This window comes from Rhinatrema bivittatum, chromosome 11, assembly GCF_901001135.1.
Source record: "Rhinatrema bivittatum chromosome 11, aRhiBiv1.1, whole genome shotgun sequence".
NCBI classification, from domain to species: Eukaryota; Metazoa; Chordata; class Amphibia; order Gymnophiona; family Rhinatrematidae; genus Rhinatrema; species Rhinatrema bivittatum.
The window spans coordinates 75,084,130-75,112,074 of NC_042625.1; the positions used below are offsets into that span (position 1 = coordinate 75,084,130).

At 44.0% G+C, this 27,945-nt stretch overlaps 2 protein-coding genes across 4 annotated transcripts in view; one reads left to right on the forward strand and one right to left on the reverse strand.

The window, feature by feature from the left end:
* The window catches only part of LOC115100816 (cytochrome P450 2C23-like), a 99,626-nt gene that overhangs the window by 65,314 nt on the left and 6,367 nt on the right, over positions 1–27,945 (reverse strand). The gene's annotated exons all lie outside the window — the stretch shown is intronic.
* Positions 1–27,945, forward strand: part of LOC115100814 (cytochrome P450 2A6-like) — a 67,994-nt gene that overhangs the window by 37,119 nt on the left and 2,930 nt on the right. For all 3 annotated transcript variants that reach the window (XM_029619733.1, XM_029619732.1, XM_029619734.1), the window contains 6 exons: positions 9,905–10,054; positions 10,167–10,327; positions 11,545–11,721; positions 14,992–15,133; positions 15,770–15,957; positions 26,762–26,903. In XM_029619733.1, coding sequence (XP_029475593.1) covers positions 9,905–10,054; positions 10,167–10,327; positions 11,545–11,721; positions 14,992–15,133; positions 15,770–15,957; positions 26,762–26,903 — 960 coding nt within the window. The remainder of the gene's footprint in view (positions 1–9,904; positions 10,055–10,166; positions 10,328–11,544; positions 11,722–14,991; positions 15,134–15,769; positions 15,958–26,761; positions 26,904–27,945) is intronic.

Here is a 27,945-nt window from a genome sequence, read left to right on the forward strand (position 1 = left end):
TTAGCCAGTCACATGGCTGGGGCAAGGTGAGATTGGTGCCATTTTGGAAAATAGTGTCGATCGGGATAGATGAAAGGGTGCACCCGTCCCCACTGTAGGATTAAAGATGAGGTAGGGGGTTAGGGAGGGTGGGGGAGGGGGATGAGGCAATCAGGAGGTCGGGGAAGGAAGGATATGTCAATTGAGGGGGGCTTTGGATATGTCAATCATGGAGGTCGGGGGAGGCATAGCTGCTGCCACATGCTTACTGTCAACTTTATTTTTCTTTTCGGGGAGTCGGGGCTGGCTTGACTGAGGCCCTGGGTTGAAATAGGGGTAAGCAATGACTCCCTCTCAACCTCACCGTTTGGCCACAGCTTTATTTTTCAGTGGCCCTTTAAGACAATGGCAATCCCATAAGGTTGGGGCCGCCATTGTGTTAAAGGGACACTTGCCATGGTCTTTTATGTTGCGGTGTTTAGCCGCGACACAAAAGAACGTGCCATGGAGCCGTGATGTGTTTTTGAGGGAAGGGGCACCACTATCATGGCAACACCCCCAGGTGATAGTGGTGCACCTCTTGGGAGAACACATTGGGGCCAATTTTAATTCCTACGCGCGCGGGGTACATTTGTGCGCACTACCTGGTGTGCACAAATGTACACCCGATTTTATAACATGCGTGCGCTGCCGCGCGCATGTTATAAAATCCGGGGTCGGTGCATGCGCGCGCAAGGGGGTGCACACTTGTGCACCTTGCGCGCGCCGAGCCCAAGGGGAGCCCCGATGGCTTTCCCGTTCCCTCCAAGGATCTCCCCACCTTTCCCTCCAAGGATCCCCCTACCTTGTTCGATGGAGTTACGCCTTATGCAATATAGTTGCATAAGATTGATAGCAGAAAAAGATCAAATGGTCCATCTGGCAACTTTCTTATGGTAGCACCTGCTGCTCCATGCGGGTTACTCCCAAGCCTTATATATTAACATAGCATAATTTTAAATGGGTGAGGAGCCTTCTTGAAAATTCAGACAATGCTGCTTGACATGCATAACCTGCTGGCAGGCGTAACTTGCGCATGCTGGCTGGCCAGATTCCGACACAGGCCACTGTGTCGGGGCACTTGGTCATGCTCCCGGACCGCCCATTTTAGCAAGCCCCGGGACATACGCGTGTCCCGGGGCTTGCGTGTGCCGCCGAGCCTATGCAAAATAGGCTCGGCGCACGCAGGGGCAGATTTCCTCAGGGTACGCACATAGCCTTTGAAAATCTGCCCCATTGTGTTTTGATGAATCTAGGCCTTAGATTGTAAACCCGCTGGGAATAGGGAAATACCTAAAATACCTGAACGCAATCCGCTTTGAAGTGCCAAAAAGCAGAATATAAATAAATACACTCACAGAAAAGAGACTCAGAATGCCTTAAAGGGCCGGCTTCAGATAGCTAACCCGGTTTTTCTTAAGGAACAGCCTAGCAAAGGATTGTGGTCTCAGGGTGTTGCCCTGCAACTGAGAATAAAAAGTTTATTCTCAGAGGTAACAGGGAGGCCTCGGGGTGGACAAAGAATCCAAAGATATGAGAGTTGTTCTGTGTTTAATCCTGATAAAGACTGCTGAGGTAAGCAGCTTTTCTCTTCTGTTTTGTTTGTATGCATAATAAAAGTTCTGTGCAGAACCTGCTGGAGTCCAGCTCCTTAACCTTCCAGCATTTTTCAAACCTGACTGCTTACGAGTCTGGTGGCAGAATGGGATGTCCGTGTCTAAATGGTAGCACAGACAGGAAAATCACATGCAACAAGAACATAGTAATATAGTTGCATAAGACTGATAGCAGAAAAAGACCAAATGGTCCATCTGGCAAGTTTCTTATGGTAGTACCTGCTGCTCCATGCGGGTTACTCCCAAGCCTTATATATTAACATAGCATAATTTTAAATGGGTGAGGAGCCTTCTTGAAAATTCAGACAATGCTGCTTGACATGCTTTGTTTTGGTCTTGGCTGTAAAATAGTCCTGTGCTTCTTTCCTTATGTCTGCATATCAGTACCTCATACCATAAAAGTCAGGGCTCATGTTGAAGGTCGTCTATGTCCAATTTCTCTTCTCCACCCCTCCACCATCAAAGTGGAGAGCGATGTTGCAGTTACGTCAAAAGCATCAAGGCTTATTAGTTAAGGATTGTAATCGTGGGGTAGTAATCGCCAATAAGGGTAGTAATCGCCATCAAGCAGGTTATCCCATGCATACTTTTCTTTATTTCCGTCCTCCAACATTTAGGGATCCACAGTATCTATCCCATGCCCCTTTGAATGACTGTTTTTGCATTTACCGTCTCATCTGGAAGGGCATTCCAGACATCCACAATCCTTTCCATGAAGAACTATTTCCTGACGTTGATTCTGAGTTATCCCTTTTGGAGTTTCATTTTGTAATCTCTATTTCTACTGTTTCCTTTCCAGCAAAAATATTTGAAGTTCGTGCATCATTAAAACCTTTCAGGTACTCAAGGTCTGTATCTTATCTCCTCTGCACCTCCTGTCTTCCAGAGTTTACATATTAAGATCTCTCAACCTCTCCTCTTAACTCTTCCGCTAGAGATCCCATCCAATGTTGGTCACCCTTCTTGGACCGCCTCCATCCTGTCCTCCATTTTTTTTTTCTCTTCTTCCTGGGACCTGGCTGCAGTGGTAGCCCAGGGTCTAAGCATAGTAGGAAAAGGGAGATAGGGGTTGTAAAATGCAGTGTTGTCCATAGGAATGTTATTCCCATGGGACACGTCCCATGGGATGGGATGGGACGGCACACATTTGTATTTCCCATGGTAGTCGATACTTGATATTGTAAAATAAATTGTCATACTTAGATTATACTTTTGAGTGTTAAAGTTAATACATTTTGTCGTTTTGCATGTCTCTTTGTACATGTAGTCCTATTTAGTAGACACTAAACGTAAACTTTCATAAATTTAATAATTTTATTTGAACTGTATTCCATATTAATATTGTAATGGGAATCCCATAGGATGGGATGGGACAGGCATAAATTGCCATGGGATGGGATGGGACAGAAAAATATGTCCCATGGACAAGCCTGGTAAAATGGGTAAGAGCCGAACATACAGGATATGTTTTGGTTTTTTTTTTGGAAGAAAGAAAAAAACCCAGCTTTCTATACCCTGGAAAAAAATCAGTATAGAATGAGTGGAACAGTCAACAAACTATGATGGGAGGGGCTAGTTATGTCAAAGGGAAGGCTGCCATACTGGAGAGAGCAGCTGCACTGTGAAGGTGTAACAGCTGTGGGTCCAGAAAGGGACTCCCTGGAGAAAGTTGCTGAAATTATTTTCAGAGACTCAAAGAAATTGAGTGGAAATGACTACAGCTGGATGAGATTTCAGGCCTCAAGCATCTTCCTTCTTGAACAATTTGTAGAAGGCCTGCACCCAGCCATGAGGTGATGGGTACGCCAGCATTCCAAGCTTACCATAAAGTCCCGGGCCATCTTAAGGAACAACCTAGCAAAGAATTTGGTCTCGGGAATTGTCCTTCACCTGAGGATAAGAAGTCAGACTGAGAGGGAACAGGAAGGCTTCTCAGAATACAATATAAAGTCCTAACCCTCATCTATAAAACACTCTACAACGATAAGTTTAAATGGCTAACTACGACGATCCATTTTTACAACCCACCAAGGAACCTCCGCTCCACTAACACACGACTCCATACCAATACCTTAACCAACATCCACCCACCTGACCTCAACACGAGAACGTGCCCCATCCATGGCCGGTCCCTTGCTCTGGAACAATTTGCCAATGCAACTAAGAATGGACCCTACAACGCAATCCTTCAAGAAAAACCTCAAGACATGGCTTTTCCAAAAAGCCTTCCCATCAGCTATCTAATCGCCTATCTGCCATCAGACCTAGAAGAACACTCCCACCCTGCAGACCCACCGACCATCTCCCCCCCCCCCCCCCCCATATCTCCCAGAGCACCATCCACCTCACCCCCTCAAGACTTCCTGACCCCCTCCTACAACATTTCACTTACAAAGCACATTCCTACCCCTCCCCCACCCAAATGTCTGCTATGCTATCTCTAGAACTCTTAAATCTTCACAAATATCACTATGGCTTCCGTAGTAGCAGTGCGATGCAATGGCAAAATCGCTGTTTCCCTACGTTACTCCATACCAGCCAAGAAAAACAATGTTGACTCTGTCCTACTAGATAATCATATGTTATAGCTTGTTCTAATCTATGTGCAGATACAAGTTTTACCACGTCCTAATGACTATTATGTACAGTTACAAGTTACATCACCACCTAATGATGTTATATTTACATGATTTATATTATACTGTAAATTACCTTGTAAAATACCTTGCATGACATACTGCTCCCCCTCATTTAAAAATAATGTAAGAAATCTTGAAGTTACCATATACTATGCTGTTAGAATGCTAGACACCTTACAGGATATATTATTGCCCCCTTGTTCAGTTGAAATATAATGTAAAATATTATAAAGCTTCAATGTATAATAAGCATCCGTCTTCTTAAAAACCCTAGTTACTCTGTAAACCGATGTGATATTTCAGATCAAACACCGGTATAGAAAAAAAAAAATAACTAAATCAATAACGTTGTCTGTGTTTAATCCTGGTAAGGACTGCTGAGGTAAGCAGCCTCTCTCTTCTGGTTTTTTTTTTGTGTCTACATAATAAAAGTTCTGGCAGAACCCACAGGAGTCCAGCTCCTTAATTTTCTGGAGCTTTTCAAACCTGACCACTCACAAGTTGTTACACTCTTATTAATTCATTCATTTAGGAACATTTATGGATCACCTTACGTAAATCTTTCAAAGCAATGTACAATAAACAGAATAAATGTACATTGATCAACAGACCAGACCAATTGAAGGAAGCAAAAACAAGAAACTGAACCAGGAACATACACGTTATACAATGAAGCAGTCTTGAAGTAATGACCGCATGATGTTGACTGTGACTGAGTAAGAGGCCGCCTAACTTCAAAGCTTCTTTAGTTCTATTTATGCTTTAGACTGTCCAATTAGAAGTACTCCTAGTACACTCATGTACTAGTATAATGATCTCAGTCACACAGGGGATCTACTTCATTGGATCTGTAAAGAGAATCCACCAAACTGTAATTACATATAAAAATGTGTTCATAAATTAGACATATGGTAATAGACACAGAAAAGGGGGTTAAATTAACACAAGTTTAAAACTTGTAAGTGGTAATGTTCTCAGCCATCCTTGGACAATCACATCCATCTACAAACATGTTCAGCTTATTGTCATTGACATTTAAATTTACCAAGGCAATTCATTAAGAGTTGCTGCCTAAGTTCTGTTTAACTATTTCAGATACAAACAGGAGTTAAGTAAATATGAGATGTATTCACCACATATTCTGCAGACTGCAGGGAGTGTGCTGGAGCATATGGAATTAAACAATCTGCAAGATAAGATGGACCCTCACCCTGAAGAACTCTGTGAACCAGAATTAACACACCATGCTATGCCACTGATCCCAGTGCAAGTGCTGCAAGATAGGTATATGCTCTCTAATGCAGTGTTTCCCAACCAGTGAGCCATGGCTCACTGGCGTGCCGTCTGACCTGATCTGGTGTGCTACAGAAAAGTCACCACTGCCTAATGCTTAGATCTAGACCAGCTCTTCTCTTAGCAACTCAAGGCACCAGATTTGGCTCTTAAACATGCAAGTGCTCCTTTCTGAGAACATGGGTAGTCACGCATTCCTCTCCTTCCTTGCCACAGCATGAGCCCTGGCGTGTAGGAATTAATGGGCAGCAGGCAGAGTACAGAGAGCTGGGTCCTACTTTGTGAAGCATACACATTGGGGTAGATTTTAAAAGGGTTACGCGCACAAGATATGCGCGTAACCCTTTCAAAAAACCCCTGCGCACGCCAAGCCTATTTTGCGTAGGTTCAGCGGTGCGCGCAAGCCCCGGGACACGTGTCGGGGGCGTGTCGTGGCGGCGCATCATCCGGGGGCGTTCCGGGGCGTGGGCGTGGTTCCGGCCCGGGGGTGTTTTGGGAGCATGGCCGAGGCCTCCGAACTCGCTCCCGGGCCGGGGAATCGCGTGGCGGCAGCGACCGGGCAGGCGTAACTTTCGCGATAAAGGTGTGTAGGGGGGGGGTGTAGATAGGGTTGGATTAGGTAGGGGAACGGAGGGGAAGGTGGGGGGAGGCCGAAGGAAAGTTCCCGCCGAGGCCGCTCCGATTTCGGAGCGGCCTCGGAGGGAACGAGCAGCGCGCGCAGGGTGCACAAATGCGCACCCCCTTGCGCGCACCGACCCCGGATTTTATAAGATACGCGCGGCTATGCGCGTATCTTATAAAATCCAGCGTACTTTTGTTTGCGCGGGCGTAGTTTTATAAAATCTACCCCACTGCGCACAGCATCCCGTTCTCTTCCCCCCTCCTGAGCCTCCTCCTTTGAGCCCTTCCAGCCTCCTAGCTTATCCCCAGGCTGATTGAGATGGGGACAGTGTGCACTGGGCATTGAGTGTTGGGAGCAGCATCAGCAGTAGAGGAGCGCCGGCAGCCACAGGCAACAACCAAGGTAACTAAACAAGGCGGCTGCTTCAGCCACACCAGCTTCTCCTATCTCCTGCACTTGTAGTGTGAGCTGCTCCATTGTGATCAGTTCATTTGTATCCCTGTCCACCTTTCCCTTTGTTTTAAAATTTGGAAGAAAGACAGGTGGGGCTTTCAGTGCTTCTGCAGCTCTTCTTTTGGCAAGGCCCGTGCTCTCCATGCCCGCACTGCCTGCTGCACAGAGGTTGTTGTGCCCACAACATTTTTGTTAATTTAAGTTTGCCTTGGGCTTCAAAAGCTTGGGAAGCACTGCTCTGACAGGACAGGTTATTATTAAGCATGCTACTGAAGTTTGCAGCAGCTGGAGTATGTTTAACTGGAATTTAGGGAGACCTGAATAACTATACATAGGTCCGCCATAGGCAGGCTACATTTCAAAGGTTAGATTATTCTGAGCTTATAAAATCCCATGTTTATAACAGCATTCAGCTGATGTTTGAGACAGATCACAGATGGAATCCACAAATGGAAGAGGCAGTGATCAGGTTCACCAGCTCTTGAGCGATAGAAAACTGATCAATCCAGAGAGCTATTGTCTTGGCAAGATTCAAATGCAAATTATTAAGCTTTAATCAGTCATTAAGAGCTGTCAAACATCAAAGTAAAGATTGAGTCAATAGTAGAAAACTGTTGCGTTCGTGCCTGTTCTCGCCCTCGGTCCACCCTCTCTACCTTTGTGGCGACTCCCTTCGGGTCTGACTGACAGATGCTGCCACGGCTTCTCCTCGCCGCTTCTCCCTGGAATCCCCGGGCTGGCCTGACGCTGCGGATCCGCTATGTTCCTGATGACATAAGGGCGCGCGCTCCAGAGTTTGTACCGGCAAGGGCGCGAACCTCGGGGGCGTCCCCCCGTAGTGACGTCATCCACTTCCAACTTAAAAGGTCTTTGCTTGCAACTACGAATCGAGTTAGCAAGGGGAAATCTTTCTCCGCTGCTCTGCCTCTACAAACTTACCTAGGGGTACCCGCTCCTCGGGGGCCCCGCTCTTTCTCTTCTTGATTTCAGATTGCTAAGACGGGATCCGGTACTCGCTCCTCGAGGGCCTACGTCCCTGAATGCTCAGAAGACTCCTTACTGCCTGGAAGCGATCGCAGATGTGAATTCTGTGAGTTCTATTACGGATAGGAACCGGTACTCGCTCCACGAAGGCCCATGTTCCTAAAACCCTTCACAGACTCTCTTCTATCTCAGAAGTTATCGCATACCTATATCTTGTGAGTTCTTATTTCAGACTGCATATAGGAACCAGTACTCGCCTACGGCTCCTATTCCTGAATATACTGAAGACTCTCTGTTACATAAGAGGCCATTACAGATATCTACAATTGTGAGTGTATCATCTTCTACTGGTTATGTATCCAGCATACCCTGTCTACTCACTACCTATAGTCTCTCTCTACAGCTCAGCAACCCAGAGAGAGATCGCAATTCAGTATTTGAGGGACTTCAGCCCTGCTGGGCACATCAGCTCACTACTGCCACCTCCTGGTGGTTCTACATCCAGTCTAATAAAGAACTATCTGTGTTTGTCTCTATATTCCAGCCTAGCTGGTGGTCCCTCTCAGGATATCTTCCTGGGGGCGCTGTCATCTGCCATCGGCCCAAGGATTCATCAATTTCCACTAAGTGTTTATTCCTTACACTACTAGAGCAGTAGCATACAGACTGCCACTCTGTGGGAGCCAACCCACATCAGATCATTAACTCTGCCTACGGAGTATTACATATCGCTAGCTCCGCTCCTTGGGGAAACAGCATTCAACAGAAGACTAACTCCGCCTCCCTGGCGGTCACATCACTAACAGATTGCTAACCCCTCTCTTCTTGAGGAGTGATCCATACAGATTGCTGGCTCCTCCCCTCTGAGGGAGCTGAGCGCTAACAGATTGCTAACTCCGCCCCTCTGGGGGAGCTGAGTGCTAACAGATTGCTGGCTCCTCCCCTCTGGGGGAGCTGAGCGCTAACATTGCTGGCTCCTCCCCTCTGGGGGAGCTGAGCGCTAACATTGCTGGCTCCTCCCCTCTGGGGGAGCTGAGCGCTAACAGATTGCTAACTCTGCTCCTCTGGGGGAGCTGAGCGATAACAAAAACAAGGTTTTACTGACAGGAAAAAGAAGCTGTCGGCATATTTTAAAATCAACACTATAGGATGCAAGAATAGCACGCAGTGGTAATAAATAGATATTGAACAAAACTGAGAACAGCAAAGATCTTTGCAGAACCTCCAAGAGACTGTGATTGCCCTGTTTAATTTTCTGTTGCCATGAGAAAGCTAGGAGTAGAACTATTTCACTACCCCATTACCCATCCCCAGGGAATATAACCAGTCCAGGAGTATCGGGTAATTGACAGTGTCGAATGCTACAGAGATATTAAGCGAGACAAAATTATTGGTCCATCCTATCCAGACAACACAACATCTAATCTGCAAAGGAGGCCAGAAGGGTCTCTGTTTGCAATGAAAACTACATTGGTGTGGACTTAAAATGTGGTTCTCTTCTAAATAATCATTCAGCCGCCTCTATCATCCCATCCACTACCTAGTATTCCTCCTCTTCTCAGCAAGTTACAGATTCTTAACCCAAAACTTACTTCCTCCTACCAGAGTTGATTTTGGCATAGTGCTCCCTCCTTTTGTGACGATGGCAGCTTTAGCACAGCATCTCCCTCACTCTCTACTGCCACCCTTTGTCAGGCATCCCTCTTTAACCCTTGCCCATTGTCATCCATCCTCCCTCTCTCCCCACATCACCTGCCTAGCTTGCTCCTCTCTCTTTCCCCACTGTCCAGAAGCATCCATTCCCCCATGGTCTCGCTCTCCCTCACTCACTGCCCATTGCCAACATCCTGCTCTCTCCCCCAAGTTGCTCAGCAACATCCATACCCCATTCTCTCTCTCTCTCACGTTCCCTCCCACCAGCACCAGCTCTGGGCTTCACCAGAGGCTACTCTCTTCCTCCTCCTACAGGGACGTAACGGCTCCGGCAGCGGAAGTCCTGCCCGTGTCTGGTTCCAGCGCTGTGCTGCTGATGGCCCTTCTGTGCCTCTTCCTGGTGAACAGCCTATAGGGTCCAAGCATATGGCCATCCTCAGCCAAGGAGCAGGGTGGCTGTGATGACGTGCTTTAAGCATTGATGGTCAGAGCAGTCACCCCCCACCCCCCCTTTTGCCCTGCCTTCTGCCCAGCATATAAGGATTGGAACCATAAAGGGAAGGGGGAAAACTCTGGGGGAAAATAAAGACAATTTTAAAAAACACTTTATTTTAATTTTCTTCCAGGAGTTAATTTTTCTAATGGAGAGAACTGGCTCCAGATGCGTCGGTTTTCAATTATGACCCTGAGGGATTTCGGGATGGGGAAGAGAGGCATCGAAGAGCGGATCCAGGAGGAAGCCCAGTGCCTGGTAGAGGTGTTCAGGAAAACCAAAGGTCTTTGTAAATGATTTTTTTTTCTTTGTGCAGTACCTCCGCAGTTTTTAAAGCATCTTCCACACCACCAGTCCTAGTGTCTCACTGACCTTTCTTTCTTTCCTTGCCGTAGGATTGCCCTTTGACCCCACCTACTTCTTCAGCCAAGCAACCTCAAATGTCATCTGCTCCATTGTCTTTGGGGATCGGTTTGACTATAAAGATGAGGAATTTTGTGGTTTACTTCAAATGATGAATGAAAGCTTGTTCTTGATTAGCACAATCTGGGGACAGGTAAAAGAACCGACCCTTCCAATATGGAACATTCTGTAATGGGGTAACTCTTCTCATTACGTTTTTCTGAAGATAGTGGGTAGGGTATTTTTGAAGGCACGATTGGTTTGCCTTTGTCCTCTGGTAGCGCATGAAACTCTGAGTCACCTCTCTATGTGATTTTTTCCCAAATTCTGTAAACTTATTCATTTGATTTCAGCACAAGGTACATAATTGAGGCATTGCCTTAACCTTTGCTTCCTTATCTCTTGACATCCCTCCCACCCAATTCCCACTTTCCCCAATGCCATACTCTCATGATGAATAACAACATAATTCCAACAACTGAACATGTTCTTTATTAAGTGGATGAACTGGCCAAGGTTTATTGGTTTTTATAATGTAACCCCCCCCTCCCCGGTTTAGGGGTCAAGAGGTCAGGTGCCACAAGAGTCCCAGGGCCAATTAACACAGTATCTCCCACTCCAGCCAGTTCATGAGCCCCAGGACAGGGTTCTGTATCCAAGTGGGGGGGGGGGGGGGAGTATAGTGTAACATTTTTATATAGGTGGAATAGAAGGATTTCAAATAATAATTAAATAGAACAACAGTTCTCTTTCAACTTTATGGATGTGAGTGCCAATAAAGGACTCTGGAGGCTAGGCTGAGTGTCCAAAATTAAATCTTTACTGTCAGAGTTCTTAAATAGGAAACTAGCACTGTTCACATTAGTTCTGGGCACAAGATGGAATTTACATCTCTCCCATTTATCTGTGCAAGTGTCTCTCAGTCCTTGTGCAGGGAAAATCTCACCCTCCATGGTTTGGCTAAGTAAGATTCCCAGTTGGACAGGATATCCCTAGTTGGGATGGAAGACCACTTCCAAAATTACTGAATGGCAAAAAAAATGCTACAGACTTTGCACAACCGTCCCAGAGTGGTCTCCCCTTTTGGAAAAGGAACTCCCTTTCACTATTACTTAAGCAAACCTCCCAGAACCTCTCACTAACTGGAAAGGTCTTAATGTCAAACACAGCACATAATACAACCTTAGAGTAAGGGCTAAGCTGCCTTACTGAAAATGTACCCCATAATAAACTAGAATAAATGTGTTTGTAAATAGCTTCGGGGGGGGGGGGGGGGATTCAGTGACAGCAAGAGATAGGGCCGTGTGATAGAAGGTAAGAGATTTTGCTTTCTGAAGCAGGAACTGTACAATATTATATTGCTCTTCACAGCTCTATGATATGTTTCCAAGCATCATGAAGCTCCTGCCCGGACCTCACAATAGAATAGGAGGTTTCCTTGGGAACATTGAAGAATATGTTTTGAAGAAAATAAAACATAATCAAGAAACCCTGGACCCCAACAATCCCCGGGACTTCATTGACAGTTTCCTCATCAAAATGGAGCAGGTACTTGCTTAGAGTGGTTCAGGCAGACTGAGGGGGTCTCCTTTCCTGAAGGGTCTCTGAAGGAGGATGAGCTCACCTGTCCGGCGAATGTTGTCCTTAGGGACTGTGGATTCGTAGCCGTTATTAGTATGGTTACATGATGTGAAATGCAGCCACAGGTCAATATTATGAGGTCCACAACTCACAAGTTATCCAGCTAAATGCCAACTTTTGAATATTTCCCCCACATATCCAGCTACACTTCTCATTATTTGGCTAAAATTTAGCCAGGTAATTTAGGGGCATTCCAGGGTCATTTCTGGGAGGAGTTAGGTTGGCTGGATAAATTATCTGACTAACTGTTCATGCCATAGAGCTGACCTAAAATTAACTGGATAAACTTATCTGCCTATCTTTAAGATTATTATTATTATTTAACAGTTTTTATATACCAATGGTCATTGGGAACATCACATGGGTTAACAAGAAACAAAAAGCAGCAACAGGCTTTACAATGAACATAGAACTGATGAATAAAGAAGGGGGGGGCGAGGGGGCATGCCTTAGGAGGGAAAGATTAAGTAAATGGTAGATGATATAAGGGCATACAATTAAGCATCAAATTTTTACAAGAGCATACAATTAAGTATCATACATTTAAGTATCAAATCTTTGAAAGGAGGAATTAAATACAAATTACGTTACCAAGAAATATAAAAGGTTATACTGACATATCATACTTCTATTTAGTTACAGAAGAGATTATGTTACAGAAGGGATAATGTTACAATAGAGATAATGTTAAAAAAGAGATTATGCTGCAATGGGTATAGAGAACAGAGGGTCAGAGGGAAGATGATGGGAGGTGATAGAGATGAAGTGGTGGAGGTGTGCCGTTAGGTGTAAGCCTGCTTGAAGAGCCAAGTCTTAAGGCTCTGCTTGAATTTTTTCGGGCATGATTCCTGGCGAATGGGAAAGGTAGCTTATTCCAAAGGTCGGGCCCAGCTAAGGAAAATGCCCAGACTTTGGTGGAGCAAAGCTTGGTGAGTTTAGGTAATGGGGTATGTAGAGTAGCTAGGTGTTGCTTTCTGGTGGGTCTGTCAGTGTTACGAAAGGTGCGATGTTGTTTAAACCAGTGCATGCTTTGGTTGTGAAGAGATTTGTGAATGAGAGTGAGTGATTTATAAGTGATTCTTGATGTTATGGGTAACCAGTGCAGGTGTTTGAGGACAGGGGTGATGTGGTCGTTTGTGAGGATACGAGCTGCTGCATTTTGGAGTAATTGGAGGGGTTGAATCGAGCTTTTGGGTAAGCCCAAGAGCATAGCATTGCAGTAATCAATTTTCGAAAGGATGATGGCTTGGAGTATTGTGCGAAAATCATTGAGGTGTAATAGGGGTTTAAGTATTTTTAAGGTGTGCAATTTGAAGAAACAGCCTTTAAGTGTGGCGTTGATAAATTTTTTGAGGTTAAAATGATTATCAATGATAATGCCGAGGCTGCGCACATCTTGAGGGAAGGTAATGCTGGAGAGGGGTGCGTTGACCGACGGTAGTGGTGGTTTGATGTTGTGAGGAGAGATAAGGAGGAGCTCTGTTTTAGAAGTGTTGAGCGCAAGGAAGTTGTTTGATAGCAGGGTGCTGATGACAGCGAGGGCAGATTTCCAGGTCTCGAGAGCTTTGTGTAGTGTGTCAGTTACGGGTATCAGGATCTGAACGTCATCCGCATATATAAAATGCGGAAGGCCTAGCTTAGAGAGGAGATGGCAGAGGGGGAGGAGGTATATATTGAAGAGGGTAGAGGAGAGGGAAGAGCCTTGCAGAACACCTTGAGTTAGAGTAGTTGGTTTAGATATGCAGTTTCTAATTTGGACACTATACTGTCTATCATGCAAGTAAGATTGGAACCAATGGACTGGAGAGCAGAATCTGAGATGCCGATGTCAATGAGACGTTCTATTAATATATTGTGGTTGACAGTGTCAAAAGCAGAAGAGATATCAAGAAGTATCAAAATGTGTGAGAGACCTTTGTCTAGGCTTTTTAGGGTGTGGTCGGAGATTGAAATGAGCAGGGTCTCTGTACTGTGGTGTTTGCGAAAACCATATTGGGAGGGTAAGAGGATGTTATGTTCGTCCAGATAGTCTGATAATTGGTGGTTGACTGATTTTTCTAAGATTTTTGCAATGAGAGGCAGGTTGGAAATAGGAAATAGGGCAAAAGTTGGCGAGATCAGAGGGGTCCAGGGTGGGTTTTTTAAAATAGGTTTTACAATGGCATGTTTAAGATTTTTAGGAACCTTGCCTAGTGAAATGGATCTGTTGATGATGATGATCGAGGTGGGTTTAGAGATGATGTTGGGGATGGTGAGGAGGGCTTTTGTAGGGACGGTATCTGAAGGGTGAGTAGAGGGTCTGATTTTTTTTAGAATGGATTCAATTTCTAAAGATGAAGTGATTTCGAATGCGGATAGTCTTGTGGTGTTGTTGTCATAAATGTTTTCTGTAGGTGATTGTGTAGAGGGGAAATGAGACATGATGTTGTCTATTTTCTTGTGGAAGAAGGAGGCTAGGTCTTCACATTTGGCCTGGTTGTCTATGTTGGGCATGGAAGGTGGGCTGGTTTTCATTAGGTTTCTTACTAATTCAAATAGGGCTCGAGTATTGAATTGGAGGTGGTGGATTCTACGAGAGTAGAAATCTTTTAGTTTTATCGATTGCTACTCGATATGTGTGGAGGTAAGATCGAAACTTAGCCATTTGTGTAGGGGTGGGGTCTTTGCACCATAGTCTTTCAAGCTTTCTAAGATTGTTTCATGGTTTTTAGCTCTGGAGTATACCAAGATTGTTTATTTCTTTTTAATGGGTCAATTTCACGCGATTGTGTAGGGCAGAACTTATTAGCTATCAGAGTGGTGGTACGGTTCCAGGAGGCGAGTGCCGTATCAGCGTCTGTTAAATCAAGTGCATTGAGGTCAGTAGATAGGGCTGTTATTAAGTCTTAAGATAGTTGTTTGTATTCAGTAATGTACTGAATATCTGGACAAAGTTAGCTGGATAAGTTTATCTGCCTAATTTTGCAATCCATCCAGTGACTGAATATGGACTTCTGTTATCTTGTGTGCAGATCTTAACAATACAAGGTTGCATCTACTCCCTAATTCAAGTAACCATGAGCCTTTTAAGTTCCTAAAGGAACATACATGCTATTTAAGTTCAAAACTATATTAAATTCATGTTGTAAGCTCAGCTCCATTACTTGTTTGTCCATCAATGCTCTTATTCTTTTCAAGGAGAAGGAAAACTCCTCTTCATATTTTCACATGAAGAACTTGACTGCAACAGTTCTTGGCATATTCATTGCGGGAACTGAAACCCTCAGCACCACCTTGAGATATGGAATGTTGATTCTTTTAAAATATCCAGAAATTGAAGGTACAATCATTGTTTTGCCTAATACCAGGTATGGCTAGAACAAGAGTATTTGGCATCCTAGGCAAACCTTAGTCATGCACCCCCTTCCCTCAGCTTACCTATTGGTGGCAGCTCTATCTCAGTGCATCCTCTAATAGGTGGTATTGGCTTTGATGCAGCTGAGCAACTCTCTATGCCTTCCACTGGCAAAGTTTTGCTGCCCCAAAAATTTTGGCACTCTAGGCACCAGCCTAGAGACCAGATATTTGTGTGCATGTGAGTCCTTGAAATTCAGGGTCTGTGGTCATCACTGAAAACCACTGGTGGACTCCATTGTGGGACGTGCATCAATTGTAAGTGTATTGTGACAGAAACAGAGATTCAGTAATTAATTGCTGTGGACAGAGTGGGGCAGGTAGAATACAAGCAGGGATAGTAAAGAATATAGTGACGTCATGTGTGAAAGTCTAAGTCCTTTAAAAGTCAGAACACAGAGGATCTGAAATGTCGTCATATCCGGAAGGATATTAAGTGCAGAAATATCGTCTAAAGCTAGGAAAAAGGATCAACACAACCGGGAAAAGTCTTACTGAAACTGAGTGCAATCTTTATTTTCCTGTCTTGTATTGTTAGACGTTCTTTTGATTTCCCTTTCAGAAAAAATACATGAAGAGATTGACTGTGTGATGAGCCAAGATCATGTGCCCTGCCTGGAGGACCGAAGCAAGATGCCCTACACCAATGCTGTTATCCATGAGATTCAGCGATTCAGTAACCTTTTGCCCCTGACTGCTATGCATGCAGTGGCACAGGACACCCAGTTCCGGGGATTCACTATCCCTAAGGTAATTTCTCCATGGTTTTTTCTAGTGATTCCCCACTCCAAACATTGGTGATAGTTGGTTAATTTATTTGGCTAACTCATATCTACCCCAAATGCCCCCAAAACACCTCTCACTTACCCAGACAAATTCTATGCACATAAGTTCGTTTTGAAAAAAATCCTGGCAAAGCCCCCTGCATTAGGGCTGCCAACTGATTCCAGATTATCAGGACTGGCTGATCTAGTGCTGGTTTTACCCCATTGAATGGCAGCGTCTTGTAGTCTGGCTTTACTTAGAGAAATCAATAGCGCTATGAGAACTACAAGTCCATGCAAGCAGCAGGGCAAAACCAGGACTGTATCTGCCTGTCCTAAAAATCTGGAGCCAGTTTACAACCCTACCCTGCATAAGTTACACCTGCTAAGAAAATTTACACACAGATTTTTCAAAAATGAAAATTATGCACATAAATCCAAAACCCACCCAGACTCCATCGCCGGAATCCCTCTTAACTTACGTGCGTAATGTTATGTAATTTTCAAAAGGACATCTACGGGGAAAAGATCGCTTTACTCACAGAAACGGCCCTATTGAAAATGACCCTTTCGATGTTTTGGGATATTGATGGAACTCTTATTCCTGTCTTACCTCTTGATACCTTTCGCTGCTTGTTCCTCCATTGCTGTGTTTCATACTATTAGTCTCGTCTGCTTCTTAGCATTTGATGGATTATAGCATCCATTTTGGGTACAGTCTGATCCAAGTGACCTTACCACCAGGTTGAATCATGGACTTCACTCATTTATCCCTAATGGTTTCATACACTCTTGAACTCATAAGAAATACCATAATCGGTCAGCTCAAAGGTCTATCAAGCCCAGCATCCTGTCTCAGACCGTGGTCGATCCAGGTCACAAGTATCAGGCAGGATCCAAAAGAATAGATCCATTCCTATTTGCTCATAACCAGGGATAAAGGTACATGTAAGTCAGTTTCTTACTCTTTCAAAAAATACAAAGACTAGGGGAAACTCCATGAAGTTAGTAAGTAGCACAATTAAATTCTGGAATTCATTCCTGGAGGCTGTGGTTAAGGCAGTTAGCATAGCTGGGTTTATAAACAGTTTGGACAAGTTCCTGGAGGAGAAGTCCATAAGCTGTTATTAACCAAGTAGACATAGGAAAAAAGCCACCACTTATCACTGTGCAATATTAGCAAGCAATCTATTTTACTATTTGGGATCTTGCCAGGTACTTGTGACCTGGATTATCCATTGTTGAAAACAGGTCACAGGGGTTCATGGACCCTTGGTCTGACTCAGAATGGCAATTCTTGTGTTCTTATGTATATGGCTAATAGTGGTTTATAAACTTTTCAATAAACTATATAGAAAAAGAGCAACACCTCCCACAAATACAATACACAAGAAAAACTGAGGTGTAAGAACTAAAAAGTCAACCAAATTCTAAATCAAAAGAAAAAAATGTATTGAACATAAGGTGTACTGCTCTGATACTGTTTGAAGCCCACTGCGGGCAAGAGACAGTGGATTAAGCATCTACACCTCATACTCTGATACCATTTTCCTTCGATAGTAGTGAGATATGAAAATAGTGAGAGATACATTTTTTCTTAAGTGTTGATTTAGAATTTGGTTGACTTTTTAGTCCCTACAGCTCAGTTTTTCTTTTGTATTATAAACTTTTCCTCCAGGAACTTGTTTAGACCTGTTTTTCAACCCAGCTATGTTAACTGCTTTCACCAATCCCTCCCTCGGTCTCACAAGGTCCTCAGAATTAGCTTGCAGTTTAAAGACTTTGAAAAGTTTTGTGTCATCAGCAAATTTAGTATCCTCACTCATCATCACTCCCTTTTCAAGATCATTTATAAATATATTAAAAAGCACTAATCCCAGTACAGATCGCTGGCCACTATTTACCTTTCGCCACTGCAAAAATTGACCATACAGTCCTAGACTCTTTTTTTTTTTTTTTCTTTTGGCCAGTTAACAATCCAAAATAGGACATTGCCTCCTATCCCATAACGCTTTAATTTTCTGATGAGTCTCTCATGAGGGACTTTGTGAAATACCTTTGGAAAATCCAGATATACTATATCAATTGACTCACTATTGTCCACGTTTATTAACCCCTTCAAAAAACATCTAGCAGATTTGTAAGACAAAACTTCTCTTTGCTAAATCCCATGTTGGCTCTGCTCCATTAATCTATGTCTATCCAGATGGCCACTAATTTTGTGCTTCACCATAACTTCTACCAATTTGCCCAGTACGGATGGCAAACTCACCGATTACCCCAGAACCCTTTTTTTAGAAACAGTTGTTATTTTGACTGCCCTCCAATCCTCAGGTAGTAGGGACGGGCATTCATTTCTTCAGTTCGAACGCACCTCACCGACTTTATAGTACACATGGGAAAACCGGATATTATGTGCATAACTAACTATTAAAAAATACATGTATAATATCCGGTTTTCTCATGTACTACAGAATCGGCGAGGTATGCGTGTAACCACCAAACTGAAGAAACGAATGCACATCCCTATCAGGTAATGTTGTTGATTTGAATGCGAATTTATAGATTAATAGTAATAAGTCTGCAATTTCATTTTTTAGTTCTGTTAGAATTCTGGGGTATATAACATCTGGTCCCGGTGATTTGTTACTCTTCGGTTTGTCAATTTGCTCTGTTATATCTCCCCAGTACACTGTAATTTGCTTCTGTTCCTCTGAATCATCGCCCTCAAAGAATGTGTTCAGCTTAGCTATCTCCCCGATGCTCTGCTCAGTTGAGGCCAAAGCAAAGAATTCATTTAGTTTTTCTGCTATGACCTTGACTTCCCTGAGTGCTCCTTTTCCCTCTTGGTCATCTAGTGGGCCAATTAACTCCCTCACAGGCTTCTTGCTTCAAATATACTTGAAAAGGTTTTTATTATAGGTTTTTGCCTCTTTGGCAAACTTCTTTTAAATCCTCTTTTGACCTGCCTTATTAATGCTTTATATCTGACATGCCAGTACATCTGTTCTTTCTTATTCTCTTCATCTGGATCTACTTTCCAGTTTTTCAAAGATGTCCTTTTGATTTTAATAGCCTCTTTCGTATCACCAATTAACTATGCTTGCTGTCATTTGGTCTTCTGCCTTTAGTAATGAACAGAATAAATCTTGTCTAGGTTTCCAAGATGCATTTTTAAATAGTGTCCATGCCTCATGCAAACTTTTAACCTTTACAACTGCTCCCTTTAGGCTCTTTTTCTAAATTTCCTCATTTTCTCATAGTTAAATGCTACTGCAGTAATTTTCCTTAATGCCCTCCCTTCAGTGATAAATTTGATTAGGTTATGATCACTATTGCCAAGCGCCCCGTCACCATTACCTCTCATACAGATCCTGCAGTGTAGTGAGGATTAAATCTACAGAATGTATTCCCCCCTCTCATTGGTTCCATGAACAGCTGTTTCACGAGGCAGTCATTTATAGCGTCTAAAACTTTATCTCCCTAACATGTCCCAATGAAACAGAAACCCAAACAATATTAGGGTAACCGAAGTCTCCCATTTTTATTGAGTTGCCTAATTTGATAGCTTTCCTAATGTCTATTAACATTTCACTGCATGTCTTCATTCTGGTCAGACAGGTGGCAGTACAACTCCACAGCTATACCTTTTCCCCATCATACAGGGAATTTCTGTCCATAGAGATTCCACAGTGCATCTTGTTTCCTGCAGGTCCTTTACCCTGTTTGATTCTATGCCATCATTAACCTATAGTGTCACTGTTCCACCAATTTAACCCGGCCTAGTATTTGTACCCTGATATCACAGTTTCTCATTGATTGTCCTTTTTCCATCAGGTCTCTGAGATGCCTATTAGATCTACATCTTTGTTCAGTGCCTGCCATACATTCTACAATCTTATTTTTGTAGAAATTTGGCACTCGCACATAGCAGTTTAAAGTGTGATTTTTCGTTGCATTCCTAATAATTGAATTGGGTATGCGAACCAAGTTTCCCTGTATTGTGGTGCAAACATTGTCATTGATGCCTTCCTGGCCTTTAATTATAGGCTTTGCAGAGCCTGCTAGTTTCCAGATCTTTCACATTCTTTGAGTCTTAAGATGGTCAGAAATTCACTATAGTTCACAGCCCTCTGAGGATTCTGGAAATGGCTGAATAAGCCACAGTGCTGCACCAAAATTATGAATTATATCAGTAGCTTAGAATTATGTATCTCTGTCTGCTGTATTTACTTTTGCTACCTCTGCATTTATCGCAGCCTTTCTACTGGAATATTCTATCTTCCATGTTATGCCAGTATCCTTTGAAAATACCTGACTCCAAACCATGCGTCCCTGAGTGACAGTTGGCTTTCCCCCATGATTTAATGTAAAAGCTGCTTTATCTCCTTTTTAAATATTAAGCGCAGCAGCCTGGTTCCACCCTGGTTAAGGTGGTGCCCATCCTATTGGAATGGGTTCCCTAAAATATTGCGCCCAGTCCCTAATCAATGTAAAAGCCCTCTTCCCTGCACCATTGCCTCATCTATGCATTGAGAATCTGAAGTGCTTCCTACTTCTGATGTCCTGTTTGTGGAATGGGTTGGGCGATTCAGACGTGCTGATTTCTTCCTCAATGATAAGTGCCAGCGTCTTTAAAACATTTAAAATTTGAAATAACTAAAAACATTTAACATGCTCAAGTCATAATGATTAAGCTTGGAAACCAATGATTGAAATTCTACAGCCTTCCGTCAACAAGTAGGCTGTAATTAACACTTAAAAATAAGCCAACACACACAAAAAAAGAAAAAATAAACGTTAAAGAACTAACGCGGCAAAAAGTGGTGTAACGACTGTTTTAAAGTGGGACAACAAGAATGTTATGAGGTTCTCCAAGTTTTCTTAAAAGAGCATCAGAGTAACATCAGCTTTCAATATATGATGTTTGCATAATACTACTGTTTGTGGAATGGGCAACACTTCTGAGAATACTAACCTGGAAGTCTGGATTTCATCTTTCTACCTAAAATTGCTTCCAGAACCTCTCTCCCATACCTTCCCATGTCCTTGGTACCCACATGTACCACGACAGCTGGCTCGTCCCCAGCACTGTACAAAATCCTATGTAGGTGAACCATGAGGTCCATCACCTTTTCAACAAGCTGATGGGCATAAGAATTGTAACTTGTACAACAAGAAGTAGGGGGGGGGGGGGTAGATAGGGCTGGGGGGGTGGGTTAGGTAGGGGAAGGTGGGGGGAGGCGGAAGGAAAGTTCCCTCCAAGGCAGGCTGCGCGGCTCAGCGCAAGCAGGCTGCCAATTTTGGGCAGCCTTGTGCGCGCCAACCCTGGATTTTAATGGATACACACATATCTATTAAAATCCCACGTACTCTTGTTTGCACCTGGTGCGCGAACAAAAGTATGCACGGGCGCAGATTTATAAAATCTACCCCTTTATATATTAGTCATTATTAGCAAAGTGTATTTTATTTAGTGTAACACTTGAGGGGCTTGTGTACCAAGGCCTACCATTTGGAGACTTAAGGGTTGTCCAATTTGCTTTCAGCTGTCTGCAATTAAAAAGCAGGTTACTCATTTGAAAGAGGACTTATTCAGTTTTCAGAGATCCTCCCTTATCTTGCAATATCCAGAGTATCACCCCCAGTTCCCACAGAGGATTCAGAAATCCAAGAACAAATGTTTTACAGTGGGTTCTGGTAGAACAAGACATGTAACTATACAAATCCCAATTTCCCCAATTGTGCAACAACCTAAATACCCACCTCTACTCTCAAACAGAAGTCAAACATCCAGGATTCAGAAACTGTAAGACTTGACAGGGAAATTGACCCTTACGGCTGAATTTTAAAAGGGTTACACGCATAAGTTATGCGTGTAACCCTTAAAACCTCCCTGCACGCGCCGAGCCTATTTTGCATAGGCTCATCGGCGCACGCAAGTCCCAGGGCTTCGCTAGGGGGCGTGTCGGGGGCGTGTTGGGGCAGACGCGTCATTCGGGGCGTGTCGGGGGCATGATGCTGGCCCAGGGCTGTTTCGGGGCGTGGACGAGGCCTCCGGAACGGGTCCCAGGCCGGGGAATCACATGCCAGCAGCCCGCTGGCGTAACTTTTAAAACACAGGTGGGAGGGGTTTAGATAGGGCTGGGGGGTGGAAGGAAAGTTCCCTCCAAGGCTGCTCCGATTTCGGAGCGGCCTCGGAGGAAACAGGCAGTGTGCGCAGGGCTCAGCGCACACAAGGTGCACAAATGTGCACCCCTTGTCTGCTAGGCCCCTACCATCAGCTGGCATAGAAGCCTGGAGGGACTGGCTGGAGCTTCACCTATACTAGCCACCTCCCCTGCAGGTAACGCCCTTGGATTCTGGTGGTCATCAGGTCTTATGTGGGTCCCTATGGCAGTCTGGAGAAGAATCCAAGGTGAGATGTGGGTATGGGCAGGTGGCAAACAGCTGAACCAGAAGATAAGCTAGGGGTTGAGATGGGCAGCAGACAACATTAACTGAAGACAGGCTGTAGGTTGAGAAAGGCAACAGATGAAGCAGGGTCAAGCCCAAAGCCAAGGTCGAAGTCCAGGAGGTCAAGCCAGGAAGACAAGGACAACGGGCAGAACAAACAAGACAAAGAGACCTAAGGACCAGGGAATAGCATGGCAAGAGACAAGGCAAGGAACAAGGCACGGAGGAGACGAAGAGAGAAGCACATCACTAGCAACATGCACTGGGACAAACAAGCACCAGGGAACCTGTTGCTGAGGCAAAGAGAGAAAGTCCAGGAAATCCTCTTATAGGGCCCAGGCTGTGATGTCATCAGTGTGTGCTGCTTTCTGTTCCTGCCACAGATCCTTTAAGAATAGGCTGATCACTGCATGCATGCCAAGGAAGCTAGGAAGGCGGATGGCAGGTGGTGTTTGAAGCCTGGGGCCCAGCACAACAGCACTGGAGGTGAGAGTGGTGGTTTGCGGAGCTGTCCTGCGAGCCGCCAGTTGTGCGATACCCCCTCTCTGGGTCTGTGTTTCTTGGGGAACCTTTGATGAAATTTGTGGCCAGTTGGGGGGCTTGGAGTTTCGAAGCCAGCTCCCAAGAATTTTCCTCTGGGCCATATCCTTTCCATAAGAGAAGATACTGAAGTTTGTTTCTGACCTGTCTTGCATCTAATATTTCCTCCATTTCGTATTGCGTATCTTCTTCTGCCTCAGTCTGAGGGGACGTGAGCAAAGATTTCCTTGGCTATGAGAGTGAAAACTGGCTTAAGCAAGGAGACCTGAAATGTGTCATGTATTCGGAGGGGTGAAGGTAAGCAAAGCTTGTATGTGACTGGGCCCAGCTGCTGGACCACAGGAAAATGAACCAAGGAGCAAAATTTAAGAAGAATAAACCTCCCATACTAAAACAGCACTAACTGCCAACACTCACAGTAACACCGTACCTATGAAAAGACAACACTGCAAATATTACACCAATACAGATACTATTAGGAAAACGGAACAAGCCAAGCTGTTATAGATCTCTCCACAGAAACTACATGCTAGCAGAATACCTCATCTCAGTCACACATGCAGAACACAGACAGATCCTCACTACATACAAAACAAAAAGATATTAAAGTATAAACATGCAGACTCAAACTGAACTGGAAGCCGCAACAAGCTAGATTTCCGTCTGCAGTGCAACAATGGAAAAACAGAAACCTCACCATTCCTTATTAAGCATAAGAACATAAGAAATTGCCATGCTGGGTCAGACCAAGGGTCCATCAAGCCCAGCATCCTGTTTCCAACAGAGGCCAAACCAGGCCACAAGAACCTGGCAATTACCCAAACACCTAGAAGATCCCATGCTACTGATGCACTGATGCAATTAATAGCAGTGGCTATTCCCTAAGTAAACTTGATTAATAGCAGTTAATGGACTTCTCTTCCAAGAACTTATCCAAACCTTTTTTGAACCCAGCTACACTAACTGCACTAACCACATCCTCTGGCAACAAATTCCAGAGATTTATTGTGCGTTGAGTGAAAAAGAATTTTCTCCGATTAGTCTTAAATGTGCTACTTGCTAACTTCATGGAATGCCCCCTAGTCCCTCTATTATTCGAAAGTGTAAATAACCAAGCAATAAAATCAAGAAATATAAAACACCAATCATAATAGTAAAACCAAATTCATAAATATTTCAGAACAGCTGATGAATAGAACATCCAATGATTACAAACATATAACATTGTTTTTTTAAATTTCCCAAACATCAATAAAATATTTCAAAACAGTAGACACAAACACCCAATAATTAAAACTTAAATTAAAATAATTCCGCTGCTCTCCGTACCTGTGAACTTTAGATTCCAGTCATCCTCAGATTGTCATGGATTAGTTAGGGGTGGGAGGTATGCACAAACTTTCTCTTGTCTCTCGTATATTCACACTCCCTGTTCATTCTCACACAAACTTCTTTATATTCTCTCATGTACATGCTCACTAGATCACATACTCTCTCTCCAAGACATGCTCATTGTATCACAAACCCTCTCATACTCTCACTCACACACATGCTCCCTTGCAATCTCTTATGCACATGCTCGCTGACTCACACACATACTTACTGGTTCAATCACTCTCTTTTACAATCACATACAGGCCCACCAGCATAAATAGTCCTTCTGCTCATACATATCCTCATTGGCTCACACACATGCTCACTGGCTCACTTGCTCTCGCTCACACACATGCTCTGGAAACCACAAGCCCGACCATATTATGCAGTGCGACAATGGAAAAACAGAAACATTCCTCACAAAACATCAAGCAATAAAATCAAGAGATATAAAACATCATTCATAATATGAAAACCATACTAATAAAAAGAATAAATTTGTCAAAACAGCTAACGTCCAACAATTTAAAAAAATCACATAAATTTGTTCTAATATTTCCCAAACACCAATCAAATATTTCAAAACAGCAGACACATGAAAACATCCCACAATTTTAAATAATGGGATTAAAAAATCTCCAGCTCTCCATACCATAAAATAAATAAATACCTGAGATCTTTTGATTTCCAATCACCGAGAGACTGTTGTGGATTTGGGGGAAGGGAGCTGTACAAACTTTATCCTCTCTTTCTCCCCTTCATACACATAGGTGCTCTCTCTCTCTCTGTTATACACATGCAGGCTCTCACACACACATGCAGTCTTTTTCACTTTCTCTCTAGTACACATGCAGCTGTCACACACACACACTGTCTCTCAAACCATGCAGGCTCTCTCTCACTCTCATGCAAATGCAGGCTCTCACATGTGCACACAGGTGCTCTCTGACTCACACACACACTCTTGCAGGCTGTCTCACTCATACACACATAGATGCTGTCTCTCTCACACACATGCAGGCTCTCATACTCAGTCATTCTTTTTAATATACACATGCAGGCTCTCTCTCACTCTCATGCAAATGTAGGCTCTCACATGTACACACAGGTGCTCTCTGTCTCGCACATACACTTGCAGGCTGTCTCTCTCATACACACACAGATGCCGTCTCTCTCTCTCACACACATGCAGGCTCTCATACTCAGTCATTCTCTTTAATATACACATGCAGGCTCTCTCTTGTAGGTACATGCAGGTGCTCTCTCCCACACAAACATGCAGGCTCTCACATGTGTATGCAGGATTTCACACATGCACAGCCCCTTTCTCTCATAAAGACACCTCTCAGGTCTTCTCTCCTCCTTTCTTCTGGGCTTTGATGGTGGTGTTATTCTACTGCCTGGGTGGGGTGGTAGGGGGGGATAGGACTTCACTAGTGCGCCATTCTTCTTTTTTCCAGTGGGGCATAGGAATCTCCACCAGTGTGTTATTAAAAAGTGCTGCTGCATTTCACGTCAGACTCTCTGCTGTCTTTATTTTGTTGGATAGAAGTTTTGAATATTGTATTTGCCTCAGTTTATCCAATTGGACATGCATACCCTAGAGGAGGGTGAAATAGGAGAGATATGATAGAGATAATCCAACACCTTAAAGGGTTTAATAGTACACAAGAAGCAAAGAGTGGTGGAAGTATGAAATGCCCTCCTAGGATGGGTGATAGTGGCTAAAACAGTAAAAGAGTTTAAGAGATCATGGGATATACACAGAGGACCCTTAATTATTCAAAGTGGAAAAAAACTGAAAACACAACCTATTAGCATTTATTTAAGTGTTCACAGCCCCTTACTTGCCTGATTGAACAATAAAATGTTGGGCCTGCCAAAATGTATGGCAAAACAGTTAATATGAAATGTTAGATGAAGTGGAAGTAACACAGGCATTCCCGTAGTCAGGTTTGTCTGACACACAGTGCAGTAGAAGGATGAACTAGCAGCCGGGTCTGTCTCACAGATTCTGTAAGAACTAGAAGTCCCCGGGGAAATGCAGGTGCTGACATAGTCTGGTCTGTCTGCCAGGGGACCTAGGATGCTGGATGTTTGGGCAACAGCCACAGCAGGAGTGCTGGCTATTTAGATTGTTACAGGCATATGGAAAAGGTGAGATCGTGTACAAAGGAGAAAGAGAAAAGCGACTTGTTTTGGAGAAGGAGAAATCTTGCAGGTGCTCACACTCTGTGGCTGGCATCTGGGACGTGTCCTTAACAGTGCGGACAATAACATGTCAGACAGGAGGAGCTGGATTGTCTTTTTCTGCTTCCATTTACTATTTGCCCAGTGAAACAGCTGCCATCAAATAAACTGTCCTCAAATATAAATTGTTATATTCTTAATGCACTAAACTGCCTCACTCTCTCTGCCAGGGTACACAGGTGATCCCCGTGCTCCAGTCCGTGCTTTGGGACCCAGTACAATTTAGTGACCCAGAAAACTTCAACCCTGGACACTTCCTGGATGAGAATGGCGGCTTTAAGAAGAAAGATGCATTTATGCCATTTGGCACAGGTAAAAATCTCTGCTGTGTTCTTAGACAAGACAGTGACTAAGGGGGTTATTTTCTAAAGCTAGCACACGCGAAAAGGGACTTTTCACAGGCGAAAGCTAAAAAGGGGTGGAGTCGGGGTGGCGTCTGCCCCGGAAGAGGAGGAGTCGGGGCGGACGCCGCGAAGACAACGCAGACGGCGAAAAGGTAAGAACACTTTTCGGTGCCCATTTCGCGCCCAATAGCATCACCTTTTACGATGGCGCTATTGGGTGCGAAAGCCGGCAGCAATCGCGCCACAGAGGTGCGATCGCTGCCTGCTTTCACAGGCCCGCCCCCGCCCCCTTAGCGCTCGATTCAGGGAGCCCTGCGACATAGGAAAATCTAGGCCTAAGTGTCTTTAAGTTGTCCTAAAGCATTTTACAGACTGGAATAATATTAGCCTGGAAGACAGTTCAGGCTGCAGATTTATATATTGTAACCCCTTTAAAGGGGTAAACCTTTGGGTGCTGCAGAAGCCGGACAAACTCAGTCCACAGATAGGGGGGAGCAACTTGTTTCAGGGTGCATAGGGACAGATTTCACAGTTGTCTCAAAAAAAGAAAACAACAAAATCCCCTTCCAGAATTACAATCTCTTAAAATTACACAGCATCCCGTGCTTCTAAGAGTTTTCCCAGAATCAGATGCGGGATCCTCTGTTACTATTACAGATTCTCCCTTCTGCCTGGAGTGTTTCAGCCCTTCTGGGATGCCTCTGCTCTGCTGTCCTTCCCTCGACATGAACCTTTTCCAAGTGCAGAGGTCTAGACTGAAAGTTAAACCCCACAACTTCATCAACTGCAGTCTCCACCTGTGTCTCATGCGGTCTCATTTGCAGGCCAAAAATTGGTCTTGTATCAAATCAACGGCCACAAATAACTTTAGGCAAAATTGAGTTGCTGAAAACTCCTATGTTGTCATCTACAGGAGACTCCATCTTTGCTAGAGAACCGGAGTCCCTGAAAACAATTTGCAAAGTGAAAGGGGGAGCTCTCCTGTTTATAAAATAGAAAAACACAAGAAC